Below are 13,660 nucleotides of genomic sequence, written 5' to 3'. Positions count from 1 at the left end.
ACTGTAGAGCCAGAATTCCCCCCTCACAGTCCTGGCCAACAGAATGGAGTCTGTTTTTCCTAAATGTTAGCATCCGGAGGATTTGTTAAAGTTACTCACTGCACACCAGGCTCAAGTGAACACTTGACAGAGCTGGGTTCCAAAAGGTCTCATTGTTTAGGGGAATGAAGGGGAGGATGCCAAGGTCCCTGCAAGTGGTTGACACCATGTAAAGTTGCTCCTGGGAATCTCTACCTACTACCTTCAAAACAAACCCTTGGCGTCTTCATTGGCTGAAGGAGAAATAATGTAGGTATTTCAGGGCAAGAAGGAAGTTATTTTTCCTTGTGCTGAATCTGAGGCTAAGTGCTAAAGGACTAGTCTTGGAGTTGGGAGAACTTCAGCTCAGTTCCAGGCCTTGAACTTAACTCTTGCTCTGCTCTATGAAGCAGTTATTTTTGCTTTTTACTTCCTCTTGTTCCTGGATTTGATTAAATTGAGGACCACCTCCAGAGCGCCACTTACATTGCTGACCACACACCAGGCTGTCCACGGCAGCCCTGATAAACCTATACAGCAGGCAGGGACATAAGGACCACCCCACCCCCCTCACCCCAACCAAGCTCTTTCTCTTTCCCCATTCTCCATTCTGTTACAGCTCAATTCATAACCATACATAAATCACCCACATGTGCTAGGCACTGTGCTAGGTACTGGAGGTGGAGAGACAATTAAGACAAGTTTCCTGCTGAGTAGACCCCTCCATTTAATGGAGAGACACGGTCAGGTAGACATACATCCAGTGAAGTATCAGGCATGTAATATTAGAAGTACGTAGACAGAATGGAGACAGTAGAGAGAAGCAAGATATTAATTATCTGTGAAGGTCAAGAAGACTTGCAGAGAAGCTGATAGACAAACTAAGTGTTGAAGGATGATGTTCTAGTTTGCTACCTGCCAGAATGCAACACACCAGAGATGGATTGGCTTTTAATAAAAGGGGATTTATTTAGTTAAAAATATATAGTTCTTCAGAGGAAATGCAGCTTTCAACTGAGGTTCTTTCTTACATGGGAAGGCACAGGGCGATCTCTGCTGGCCTTCTTTCCAGGCCTCTGGGTTCCAACAACTTTCCCTGGGGTGATTCCTTTCTGCATCTCCAAAGGCCTGGGCTAAGCTATGAATGCTGAGATGAGGTATGCTGAGCTGCTCGGGCTGTGCTATGTTGAACTCTCTCATTTAAGCTTCTGGACAGTTAAATCAAACATCATTCATTGCAGCAGGCACGCCTCCTAGCCAACTGCAGATGTAATCAGCAACAAATGAGGTTCACATGCCATTGGCTCATGTCCACAGCAATAGAACTAGGTGCCTTCACCTGGCCAAGTTGACACGTGAACCTAACAACCATAGATGAATAGGCGTTCAGCAGTGGGAATGGAGGAGACCGCAAAGGGAAGAGTACATGCAAAGGCACTGCAGCAGAAATATCAAGACTTCAGTCCCTTTAAGGAGTTTTGTTACTCACATATTATATCACCTGCGTCCCTCAGAAGCCCAGGAATAGCTCACTCTGATATCTATACAAACAGCCTATCTCTCCAGTTCCTTGCTCACGGGTCCTCATGGGTCTCTGGCCCCCTTATCCCCTAATTTTGGCCTGTTGGCCTCTGGACCCCTGGCCCCAGTGACATGTTTTGGATATACTTTTCTCACCTAGACCTTCTGGACTCTTCTGGGAATGATCCACTCTAGAATCTGCAACTATGGATGAGAAATGCTCTCCCTCTACCCCACCCCACAGTACCCTAAAGATCAGGCTATCCCAGCATCCCCAAGTGGGAGTAGACACATACAAAGGTGTGTAAGTTGTCTTATCGAGCTAGAACGAAAAGTATATATAAGTGGGAGGCAAGAGGTAGCAGAAGACTAGGATCTGGAGGTGGGCAGGAGACCAATCCAGTTCCTGCTGAGAAGCCTGGATGCTACCCTGTAGACATGAGGAGCGTGGAAGGGTAGGATGCAGGGAACAAGCATAGTCTGATTGCCTTCACAGGGACTAACCTGGTGGTGACAGGTGGATACATTGAGGGAGTGAGACTCTGAGCGAGGGGGGACAGGTGTTGCAATCGTCCAAACAAGACTTATGAAGGAAAGAAAGCCAGGCTACCCTGCCACTCTCCGCTGGTACATTCAGCCATGGCCCTGCCTGGAGCAGGGGCAGGGGACAGCCTGGGATCCCTTCACTCACCCTCATGGTTGCTCAGCGCTCAGTCATGGTTCTGATTCTTACAGATAGAGACCGCCTCCTGCCCTCTCACCATCGTCATTCTCTTCCTCTCTCTGCTGCTGATGCCACCTCCTCCCCATCTCCCCCTCTCAAACCCCTCCCCTTCCTCTCCCTCCTCCCTCCCTCTTTCTTTTTTTTTTCTCCTCTCTCTCCATTAACCTAAGTCAATGTGCCTTGTCTCCCTGCCTTTAGTTTAAGCCTAACTGATGGGGAAAAAATGGAAAAGTAAAACAGAAAAACAAGCCCAAACTATAAAAACCTAACTGAACAAAATCAGCATATGGCTGTGAGAGGCAGGTCTTGCCCTTTTAAAACAGAAGTTCCTGGGGTAAGGAGGTCCAGCAAGGGTTTGGTTTTTCCCAGGTCTGGAGATGCCAGACTGCTCAGCAAATAGCAGATGCACCTCTGTCAGGTCTGGTGACGTTGGAACCTGGAGGAGGAGACCACAGCCCTCTGCAGTGATCCTGCCAGGCAGACGGTGAGAAGTAGAGACCCACTGAGCTGGGCCGTGGGCCCATCTGCTGGCTTCCCTTGTGACCATCCACCGCCTGCAGTGTGGCCCAGAACTATCTTCAGTGACAGGTCACAGAAACCTGTTTACAGGCATCTAGAATTCCAAGGCACTTTTAGGACAGGGCTCTCAGAGTGTTTCCAAGTGGGCAGCGTGGTCTCTCTTAAGGGAAGCCATCCCTCTGGATCTATTTATGCAGCTGTAAACACTTGCCAAGGAAACCAGGCGTGTGGGCATGCGCTGCCCTGCAGGCCCCTGGGTGGCTGCAAAAAAACAACTGGAAAGTCACATGTCCTAACAGTGGAAAGTACATATGCAACTATTCTTAGCCCTGGAATGTATACACTGTCTCCTGCCCAGCAGTTCTTTCACAAAGCTCTAGAAGACTGTGAAAGTGCCTTCAGCATAAACAAATCGAGAGATCTCCCAGGACAAGCCATTTGCCAACTGAAGGAAAGGCCTGGGTTTATGGTTTCACTCAGCGCCCAAGGTGGAAACTCTCAAGGGGGGTGAACAGAACGGACCCAACATCCGGGGACGTCCCTGCAGCAAAACGAGGTAAATGCCCCTCCGCCCCCCCACCCCCAGCTAATTTTCTCTAGTGGGACTGCTGATGTCACCCAATAAGCCCTGCCCCAGGCTGTTGTTTGGTCTCTGCTTTCTATTTGTCCCATTTTAAAAACACAACGAAAGAGACCCAGCAAAGTCAAGTTAAAAAAAAAAATTGCAGTAGTCCATTTGTATCGCTCATTTCTGTCTAGTTGCCGGAGGGCCATGTCCCCGGAATGGCATCCCACAAAGAGATGTTTAGATGAGTTTTCTAAACAACAGAAATGCCAGGAAACTGGAGAAAGGCTCACACTCTTCTGTGGGTGGAAGGCATGGCTGTTATAATGCTTCAGCTCACATTGCAGCCCTTGACATTCCAGTAATGTACAACAGCTTTTTTTTTTTCCAGATTAGCTGAAGATCCCATTTGCCTGTTACCTGTGAGAACAGTCATAACCAGAAAGAGAGCTGTCAACTTTGCAGTCTGGGGCGTGGGTGGTGACACCCACAAGCATCTTGGTGAATGGACATAGATGCTGTAAGTTTTGGAGTCCCCACAGCTGAACCCTCCAGCACATGCCATTGAGACAGAATTGACTCTTGCTCCCTCTTGGGGCTTTTGCCCCACCCTGAAGATGGACGAAGCATCACCAGACGGGCTGCGCTTCAAAGACCATGACTTCTCTTCTGACTTGTTGAGGCAGCTCAACGGCTTAAGGCAAAACAGGGTCCTGACTGATGTGAGCCTGTGTGCCGGGGCTTGGGAGGTGCCCTGCCACCGCAATGTGCTGGCCTCCAGCAGCCCCTACTTCAAGGCCATGTTCTGCAGCAACTTCAGGGAGAGCCACGAAGCCAAGGTCCAGCTGAAAGGCATCGACTCCACCACTCTGGACCAGATTGTCCTGTACGTGTACACTGGGGAGGTGCACATCACAGCTGAGAACGTGCTTCCTTTGATGGAGGCGGGCTCCATGCTGCAGTACCCCAAGTTGTTCGAGGCCTGCTCCTTGTACCTTCAGGGCCAGCTGTCCCCCAGCAATTGCCTGGGCATGATCAGACTGTCTGAAATCTTAAGCTGCGAAACCCTCAAAAAGAAAGCCAGGGCCGTGGCCCTGAAGTGTTTCCCTGAGGTGGCTGCATCGGCCGATCTGAAGGACCTCTGCCCCTTAGAACTGAGAGACTACCTTGGAGACGATGGGCTCTGCGGGGAGGAGGAAAAGGTGTTTGAGGCTCTCATGGTTTGGGTCAGGCATGACCTCCAGGCCCGGAAACATTATCTGCAGGAACTGTTCACACAGGTCCGGCTTCAGTACGTCCACCCGGCCTTCTTCTACCACTTCATCGCCAGCGACAGCCTCCTTCAAGCCTCGCCCGCCTGCCAGACCATCCTGGAGACAGCTAAGAGGCAGATGTTTTCTTGGTATGGTTCTAGTGCCCCAGATCCTAGACCTCTGTGTCATGCCCCCCCAAGGAACTCTTACCAAGATTTCCTCATCCTCTTGGGTGGAAGGAAGGACAATCAGCAGACCACCAGGGACGTTCTGCTCTACAATGGACAGACAGACCAATGGCAGAACCTGGCCAAACTTCCGACCCGGCTGTACAAGACCTCAGCCGTGGCCTTGCACCGCAGTGTCTACGTGCTGGGGGGCATGGCTGTCAGCGCCGGGAAGAGTCTGGTCAGTCACAATGTTTATATCTTCTCCCTGAAACTCAACCAGTGGAGGCTGGGGGAGCCCATGCTGGTGGCCCGCTACTCTCACAGAAGCACTGCCCATAAGAACTTCATCTTCTCCATTGGGGGGATTGGAGAAAGGCAGGAAGTCATGGGCTCCATGGAAAGATATGACAGCATCTGCAATGTCTGGGAGAGCATGGCTGGCATGCCAGTGGGGGTTCTCCACCCCGCAGTTGCCGTAAAAGACCAAAGACTCTACCTCTTTGGAGGAGAGGACATCATGCAGAACCCTGTCCGTCTCATCCAGGTGAACAACTGCTCTTTCTCAGCTTGTGAGTGGGTGAATGTGCATGTGTACACACACATATGCATACACACATGCATATATACACACATGCATACACACAATCACACATACACATGCATTTGTCATTTGCAGGGGAAGAAAGGAAAAAAGAAGGAAGGAAAAGGAGAGGAAAGAAGGAAGGGGAGAAGGGGGCAGAAAAAATAATTTTCAGCAAGATTTCATCAACTTACAAAAAGTTGATGAATGCTTTTTGTGTAAGACTAATGTGTACAAAGGTACATCAAACACAATCCCAGCCCACAAAGTTTATCTTTATTTGAGAGAAAAAATTATGTACTAACAATTCAAACTAGAACACACTTAATGTCAGATCATGAAGTCCTATAGTAGTTTGGTAGATGCTTCTGATTCAAATAAGGGGGCCTTAAAAAAGAGACTCCCAAGCTTTGGTAACAGCCTGCCTGTTACCAAATCCTCTTGAACCCTACCTTAGATCTACCAAACCAAAATCTCTTTGCATGGGGTCCTGACATTGATGGTTGCAAAAGTCTCCAGGAGATTCTAAGGTGCAGCCAGGTTGGTGAACCACTGCCTTATATGATACGTAAATATTAACTTTACTCACAGCTCTCTGAGAAGTAGGATGAATAAAATATTTATATGAATTTTATTTAAAATATTTTCCAATTTTATGAAAGTTCTAGTAGTCTCTGCACTTCACCCAATGATAATGAATAACAATCCTACCTTTAAAGATAATCAAGGAAACCACATGAGATTTGCCTTTTTATATGAAAGAGCTCTATTGAGTGCCAGCCACTGTGAAGACCCTGTGAACACAAGCAGCAAATTGCACCTGCCCTCAAGGAGTATGCAAGACATTAAATTTAGGTGCTGCAACAGAGCATAAGGGATACTCTAAGTCAGTCTAGAGGGAGTCGGAGACTGCTTCAGGATTCCCAGGACTTTGGGGGGAACCCTGCAAGGTTAGCTAAAGCTGACTTTAACAGAGAAGCAGTATTGGAGAGATGGCAGGTGAAGATGGAGGCAAAAGAGGAAGCAGTGGAGGGTGGGTGCTAAAAAAGCATGTAGTAGAGGATCTGACATGGGGGAGGGCAAGGAAGCTTCTCTATGCACATGAAGTTGAACTTGCTATTTCAAGGAGGAGTCAAGAGTTATCTAGTGAGGGCAGGGGTGTGTACCCGGGTAAAGCAGAAAGGGTGTACAGCCCATTGCCTTGAGGAACTGAAAGAATGAGCAAAGTAGTTGCAACACAGAGCAAGGGGAAAAAAGGGGTGTGCAGAGGAGTAGCTGGGGTGGGGGTGGGGATGTTAACCCCCGCTTACTCTCCTTAAGGCCCCTTCCCAAGCTACCATGAGCAACCCAGTCCACCCAGACTGCTGTCCTGGGCCCCTGCTACGTAGAAATTCTGGAGCCTCTCGGGGATGAGGAAGCTCGGGAGATGAGGTTGGTCTGGTAGGGCTTTGTAGACTCTGCCCAGGATTTGAGGTTGCAGGATGAGAGTAATGGAACTTCATTAAAGGGTTTCAAGCAAGGCCAATGAGATAATAAAAATTGCATTTTTAGAAGCTCCCCCTGATGCCTTATGGAGAATGGATGGGAGGAGGCCTTAGTGGGCCAAGAGAGATGGATGGGGTGGGGGGCTCTTTTAGAGGTGCAGGTGAGGGATGATGATGGCTTGGACCAGGTCAGTGCCAGTGGAGTTGGAGAAAATGGACAATCTCTGAAAAATTTAAATCTTCTCTTGTTTTTTTCTCCATCCCATACTTTCAGGTGTTCCTCTTGGACTGTCTAGGCAGTTTCTTATTCTTCCCAGAGTTTCTATTCCAAATCCCACTCATTTACTTGAGCTGGGGTACATGTTGTTCTGCTGCCCGGCAAGCTCTGATCACACAGTGCAAATGATAAAGTGCGTCTACGAAAGTTAGAACCTTCCCACCACCTTTTGACTATTTTGCAAAATAGAGTAAAAAATATGCTGATGAATTCACATTGCAGAATTGTCATCTACTTCCTAAGGACAGCATCTACCTCCTAAGCATGCTTTTCTTTTCCACATAGCACTAGCTTTGAAATGGAAATTTCACTCTTTCAAATATAGTTTTAGATGAATCCCCAGGACACTAAAGAGTAGGTTGGATTTTTAGGTAGAGGTTTGGTGTTTTCCTTTTTTTTTTTTTTTCTTTTTTAAGAAAACTTTTATTATTTTCAATTTACATTGGCTCCAAATTGTACATTTCGAACAGATAAATTTTAACATGGGTACACATTTAGACGGTTTACATTTCTGATTGAAAATAATGTCAAAATCTCCATTTTTCTAATGCAATGATTTTTTTAAACATTTTTATTGATAAATCTTCACATGCATACAGTCCATTCATGGTATACAGTCAGTGGTTCACAATCTCATCACATAGTTGTGTATTCACCACCATGATCACTTTTAGAACATTTGCCTCACTCCAGAAAAGAATAAAAAGAAAAAACTCATACTTCCCATACACCTTACCCCTCCCTCTCATTGACCACTAGTATTTCAATCTATCCAATTTATTTTACCCCTTATCCCCCCATTATTCATTTATTTTTTTATCCATATTTTTTAACTCATCTGTCCATACCTTGGATAAAAGGAGCATCAGACACAAGGTTTTCACAATCACACAGTCACATTGTAAAAGCTATAACATTTTACAAGCACCTTCAAGAATCAAGGCTACTGGAACACAGCTCAACAGTTTCAGGTACTTCTCTCCAGCCTCTCCAATACACCACAAACTAAAAAGGGATACATATATATACATATATATCGCATAAGAATAACCTACAGGATAACCTTTCAACTCTGAAATCTCTCAGCCACTGAAACTTTATTTTATCTCATTTCTCTCTTCCTCCTTTTGATCAGCTTTCTCAACCCCACGAGGCCAGGTCCTGGGTTATCCCTGGGAGTCATGTCCCATGTAGGGGGGATGGCAGTGAATTCACCTGCAGAGTTGGTGTGGAGAGAAAGACCACAATTGAGCAACAAAAGGGGTTCTCTGGGGGTGACTCTTAGGCATAATTGTAAGTAGGCTTAGTTACTCCTTTGTAGGAATAAGCTTCTTAGGGGCAAGCCCCAAGATTGAGGGCTCAGCCTGTTGAATTGGTTGTCTCCACTTCTTGCAAGCATGTCAGGAATTCCCCAGATGGGAAAGTTTAATATTTCCTCCTTTCTTTCCAGTCCCCCAAAGGCACTTTGCAAATATTTTTTTATTCTCTGCCCACATTACTCTGGGATATATTGGAGCATCACACTAACCTGTACAAACCACCAAGATCTCATGCCCTATTCAAGAATCCATGTACTTATGGTGTTCAAATAAACTCACCATACAAGTTAAATTAGATAATGTGGTACCCAACATATAAATTTTGCAACTAATAAACATCTCTCCCTTTGGTCTAGTACAGAAGTTGAAGTTTTAAAATATGGACCATGTCATCCTTTACCCTGTATTCTGATTTACCTTAGTCCTATCAAGATCAGCTTTATTCATATCTCTGGTCAAAGTCTCATCACTTTTTCAACTTTTTTAACAGTTGCTGAATGGGGTAATGCTGACTTTCAAAGCTTCAGTGCTCTCACTCTGAGGCCGAGGTGTCACATAAATACCCAAATTACCAGGGAATGACCAGGGTATCATGCAAATTGGCAGTGAATGTCTAATCCATTTTTTCAATTGTGAAAAATAGCATATTTACCAAAAAAAAGCCATAAATTTCAAAGCATACTGCAACAATTAATTATAGAACAGATTTCACAGTGTGGTATGGGTTAGTTCCACAATTTTAGGTTTTTCCTGCTAGCTGCTCCAAGACACTAGAGACTAAAAGAAATATCAATATAATGACTCAGCAGTCATACTCATTTGTTAAATCCTATCTTCTCTGTTATAATTCCTGCTTCTCCTTTGATCTTTCTCCCAATCTTTAGGGGTATTTGGGCTATGTCCATCCTAAATTTTTCTTGTTGGAAAGGGCTGTCGATACTATGAGATGGGGGAGATAGAACTAGCTGATGTTCTGGAGAGGGTGGCCCCTCAGGGTTTCGGGACTTATCTGGCCCAAGAGCCCACCTGGCGGTTGTGGGTTTCAGGAAAGTAATACATGTAGAATCACAGATAAAGCCCTAGGTGTGCTTTAGAGTTGGCAGGAATGGTTTTGATTAGGGGTTGGCACACTATGATAAACAGCAATATCTAACTGAAGCTTGCATAAGAGTAACCTCCAGAGTAGCCTCTCAACTCTATTTGAACTCTCTCAGCCACTAATACCTGATTTGTTATCATTCTTTCCCCCCTTTTGGTCAGGAAGGCATTGTTGATTTCACAGTGCCAGGGTCAGACTCATCCCTGGGAGGTTTAATCTGTTTTTAAACCATACCCAAACCTGAAAGAGAACAGAAATACAGGAGGCAATTAGTCACTCTAATGAAATGCAACCAGTGTTTGCTTTTCCTCTGGGGATCCCCCCACGCTTTCCAAAGAATTTTGTCACCTACATATTTTTAGATGAAACCACGAGGCTTCACAACCATTTGGTTGCCCTTTCCCTAGCACTTGTTCTCTTTAAGCTTCTCCAACTTGGGGGACTGACAGAAATTTCAAGAGGACTCTAGTCCCAAACCCCACCCTCTCAGAAAAGGCCACATTTGCATGGTTCCAGGAAGAGCCTCAGGCATGGTGATTAAGAGAACGGACTCTGGGGTGAACCAAACCAGCATCTCCACTTACTCTAGCTGTGTGATCTCAGGCACATTACTTAACCTCTCTGAGTCTCAATGGTCTAATCTGAAAAATGGGTGGGAGTAAACCTACCACATAGGATGGTTGTGAAGATTAAATTCAGTAAAATGATAAAGTTAAAGACATTAAAAATGCTCGCAGTTATGTTTTATATGGAAAGAATTTCCAGGACAGACCGCACCATATTCCTCTGTCAAGAAATGTTTTTATTACTTCTTTTCTTATTTAGAAGTCCAGTCTATCTCTCCTGTGCTAAATTTTGCCCGTGTTGAGTGAATCTACATTTGATGTTTAAATTTCAATCTAAGAAAACTCACCAGCCAACATATTCTAGGGGCTTGTGATTTGATACACTGTTTCAGAGCATGACAAAGGAGAGTCTGGGAATAGAGGCTCCCCCTCAGCCCTGCCCCCTCCTCATGCTTCTCTCTTCCTAGGATGCTGATGAGTCAGGCATGAACTGTTCACAATCCTGTACTCTCTAGCCCCAAATTGCTTCATCACTCTGAGAACCCTCACACCCCAGATACACTGGAACATTTAGAAACTTAAACATGAGCTAGAGATTAAAATGATTGAAAAATCACTGGTTTTATGAAAGCCCAAGTTGCTCCATTTCTCAATAAAAGAAAAAGTGTTCCAAGAAAGGGAAAGCAAGAGCATTCCACAATACAGAACTTTCAGTCCCTTCTATAGAAATACTGTCATTGATCCATCTCATGGGACCACATAAAGACTAGGATTTCTAGTCATATCCTCCTTTCTGTTATTTAATAATAGTTTGTTTATTGGTAGTAATATAGATAGGTTTTAACTTGGAAAAACTGAAAAGAAAAACATCACTTCTATTTCACCATCTTAATGACTACTCCTACTCTCTCTATATATTTATATATGCATACATAAAACTTTAAAATGCAATGCCATGATTATAATATTTCTCCATCAGGTTTATCACATTTCCAGAAACATGTGGTTCAAAATGGAGACTAGAATGATCAAGAATGTGTGTGCCCCTGCAGTGGTGCTTGGGGAGCGAATTGTCATCGTGGGAGGTGAGTTTGAACAGAGCATGACTAGACTGGACGCAAAGTTGGCATCTCCTGTGGAAAAAGGGCTCACTAATAGACGGATGTTACTCTACAAGGTCTTTTTAAAGCACAGCCTTCCAACCTGGGGATGCCAGCAGCCTCTCGAAGCTCTCTCCTCATCCAGAAGTTTCTCCATGCCTTACAGGAAATAATACCATTTCTCAGTGTTGTTGCAATAATTAATTACACTCAGGTTATCTAAAGCGCTTAGTAATGTCCCAGATACATGGTAAATGCTCAAAAAATGTTTACTTTTGTCAATAATGTCGGCTATTAATGGATCGTTTCTCTGTCATAGCAGTATAGTGTCATGGTTAAGAGAACTGGTTTGGGAGCAGATGGATCAGGGTTCAAATCCTGGCCCTGCCAGTACCTGGTTACCAATCTCCCTATGCCCCAGTGTTCTCATTTGTAAAAGAAGTGTCATAAAAGTACCTACCACAGAGGGCTGAGGCCCATTCCCAGTTCTCAAAGCCCTTTTCTTCCCATTGGGATGGCTTTGGGATGGGCATATGAGAGATGAAGGAGCCAATGGGGCTGAGGAAACCACTGGAATCAGGAGGCCATCTGGGTATGACCTGCATGCCGCCTTAGTGACCCAGCACCACAGATCTGGGTCCAGACCTCACCTGGGCCACGTAGCCAGCGTGTGACCACAGGCGGTTACTTCCTCTAGGCTGAGTTTCCTCAGAGCCCCAACCTCAACGGTAGGCACTGGCAGAGGCCGGACGCGCCCCCAGGACTGCTGTCCTCCGACCTAAATGAGCACTGCTGAGCTTGCCGATGTCTGCTTGCTTCTCAGGCTACACAAGGAGGATTCTTGCATATGATCCCCAGGCCAACAAGTTCGTCAAGTGTGCGGACATGAGGGACCGGAGGATGCACCACGGGGCCACGGTGATGGGGAACAAGCTCTATGTGACCGGAGGGCGGCGGCTGACGGTGGACTGCAGCATCGAGGACTTAGACTCCTTCGACTGCTACGATCCTGAGTCGGACACGTGGACGTCCCAGGGACAGCTGCCACACAAACTCTTTGACCATGCTTGCGTCACTCTCCAGTGCGTACCCCACGCAGCCACCTTCCCATGACGCCGACGAAAAGCCTTCTGTCTTAGTCAAGATGCTTTCCATTGCAAGTGACAGAAACTTGTCTCCAGGTAGCTTAAACCTAAAAGGGTTCGGGGGGAGCATGCAGGACTGTGGGTACCAGAGCCTGGAAGCCTGGAGCCAGGCACATTGTTGCCAGAAGGGTTGGGATCCCTCTGTCTGTCTGTCTGTCTCTTTCTCCTTTCCCCCACCCCTCCCTCTCCCATCCCCTCCCTCTCTATTAGTTTTCAGTCTACAAACAAGCTTCTTTATCCATAGCGTAAGGACCACAATATCCGAGAAACCCAGATTCACATGCTCCCACTTTGCACCTTCAGGAGAGAGATTTACTCTACCATTACCCATACATTAACCCTCAAATCTGATGCTGACTGGCCCATTTCCAATCCCATCCCTACCGCTTGAACCACTCGCTTTTGCCAGGGAGTGGGTCGCTCTAGTTGGCTGTATGGACCGCGGTGGGGTTGGCTATTGTGACTGGCAGCCCACCCGAATGGCCCGTAATGGGACTGAGCAGATCCCCGAAGGAAGACTTGCCAGGCTGGACAGAAATCGTGTCTGCCCGGGACACCACTGGCACCCAGGATGAGAGGGCGGAGAGAGCCCAACGGGCCCCTGGGAATGCTTGTCCACTCGGCCGCGTGAGAAATTGGCCCTTACAGCATCTCTCTGCGCTCTATGGATGTATTACATGGAAATTCCAGAAAAGTATGTGCAATTCAGTGTTTGTAAATTATTGCGCTTCCTGAATAAAGTTTGTTTCTTGTGCCAAATGATATTTTTCTCCAGTCTCTGGGGAGCTATAAGCCTGCAGAATTAGTCAGGTTTTTCATTTTGGTAAATGTGATGAATATTGCTCTTCGGGGGAAAACCAACAAATTCCTTCAGTGATTATAGCAATTATTACCCTCCTGCTGCCAATGCTGACTATTCCTAGAGCCCCCTTTATCTCAAAGGGCCTCCCACGCTGGCTCGGGCCCAAGCTCAGAGGTAAGCAGAAATGCAGAGCAGAGATTCTCAGCCCTGGCTGCACATCACCCTCACCTGGGAAGATGTTTAATGTGGGGCTGGACCCCATTCCGCACAGACGAACCTGGATCCTCAGAGTGGGGCCCAGAGTCTCTGTTTTTCAGAAATTTCCCAAATGGTTGCAATGAGCAGTCAGGGCTGCAAACCACCATCTAAAGCCTTTGCTCCCCATTCCCTTCCCGCCCTGCCCTGCTCAGCTGTGGGCACTGAAGATCTTCACATGCTGGTCCCATCCTGTCCTGGGCCTGCCCTGTCCATGCACAGCAGGTATGCAGAGTCCTCTCCTCCCCAGTGGAAGCAGCTGG

General features: G+C 46.4%; 1 protein-coding gene across 2 annotated transcripts; it reads left to right on the top strand.

The window, feature by feature from the left end:
- The first annotated feature begins 3,035 nt into the window (after window positions 1-3,035).
- On the top strand, window positions 3,036-13,102 carry KLHL38 (kelch like family member 38). 2 transcript variants are annotated; one of them, XM_077167590.1, is made up of 4 exons: window positions 3,036-3,338; window positions 3,739-5,314; window positions 11,075-11,180; window positions 12,019-13,102. In XM_077167590.1, exons 2-4 carry the CDS (start codon window positions 3,965-3,967, stop codon window positions 12,306-12,308), a joined length of 1,746 nt encoding a protein of 581 aa, XP_077023705.1. In that variant the 5' UTR covers window positions 3,036-3,338; window positions 3,739-3,964; the 3' UTR covers window positions 12,309-13,102. The 2 variants fall into 2 exon arrangements, with proteins under 2 accessions (XP_077023705.1, XP_077023706.1); XM_077167591.1 differs by having other exon boundaries at window positions 3,723-5,314.
- Window positions 13,103-13,660: the final 558 nt, after the last annotated feature.

This window comes from Tamandua tetradactyla, chromosome 6 (assembly GCF_023851605.1).
Source record: "Tamandua tetradactyla isolate mTamTet1 chromosome 6, mTamTet1.pri, whole genome shotgun sequence".
In the NCBI taxonomy this organism is placed as follows: domain Eukaryota; kingdom Metazoa; phylum Chordata; class Mammalia; order Pilosa; family Myrmecophagidae; genus Tamandua; species Tamandua tetradactyla.
The sequence above is the reverse complement of the archived record's forward strand: the minus strand, read 5'-3'. Positions and strand labels throughout refer to the sequence as shown.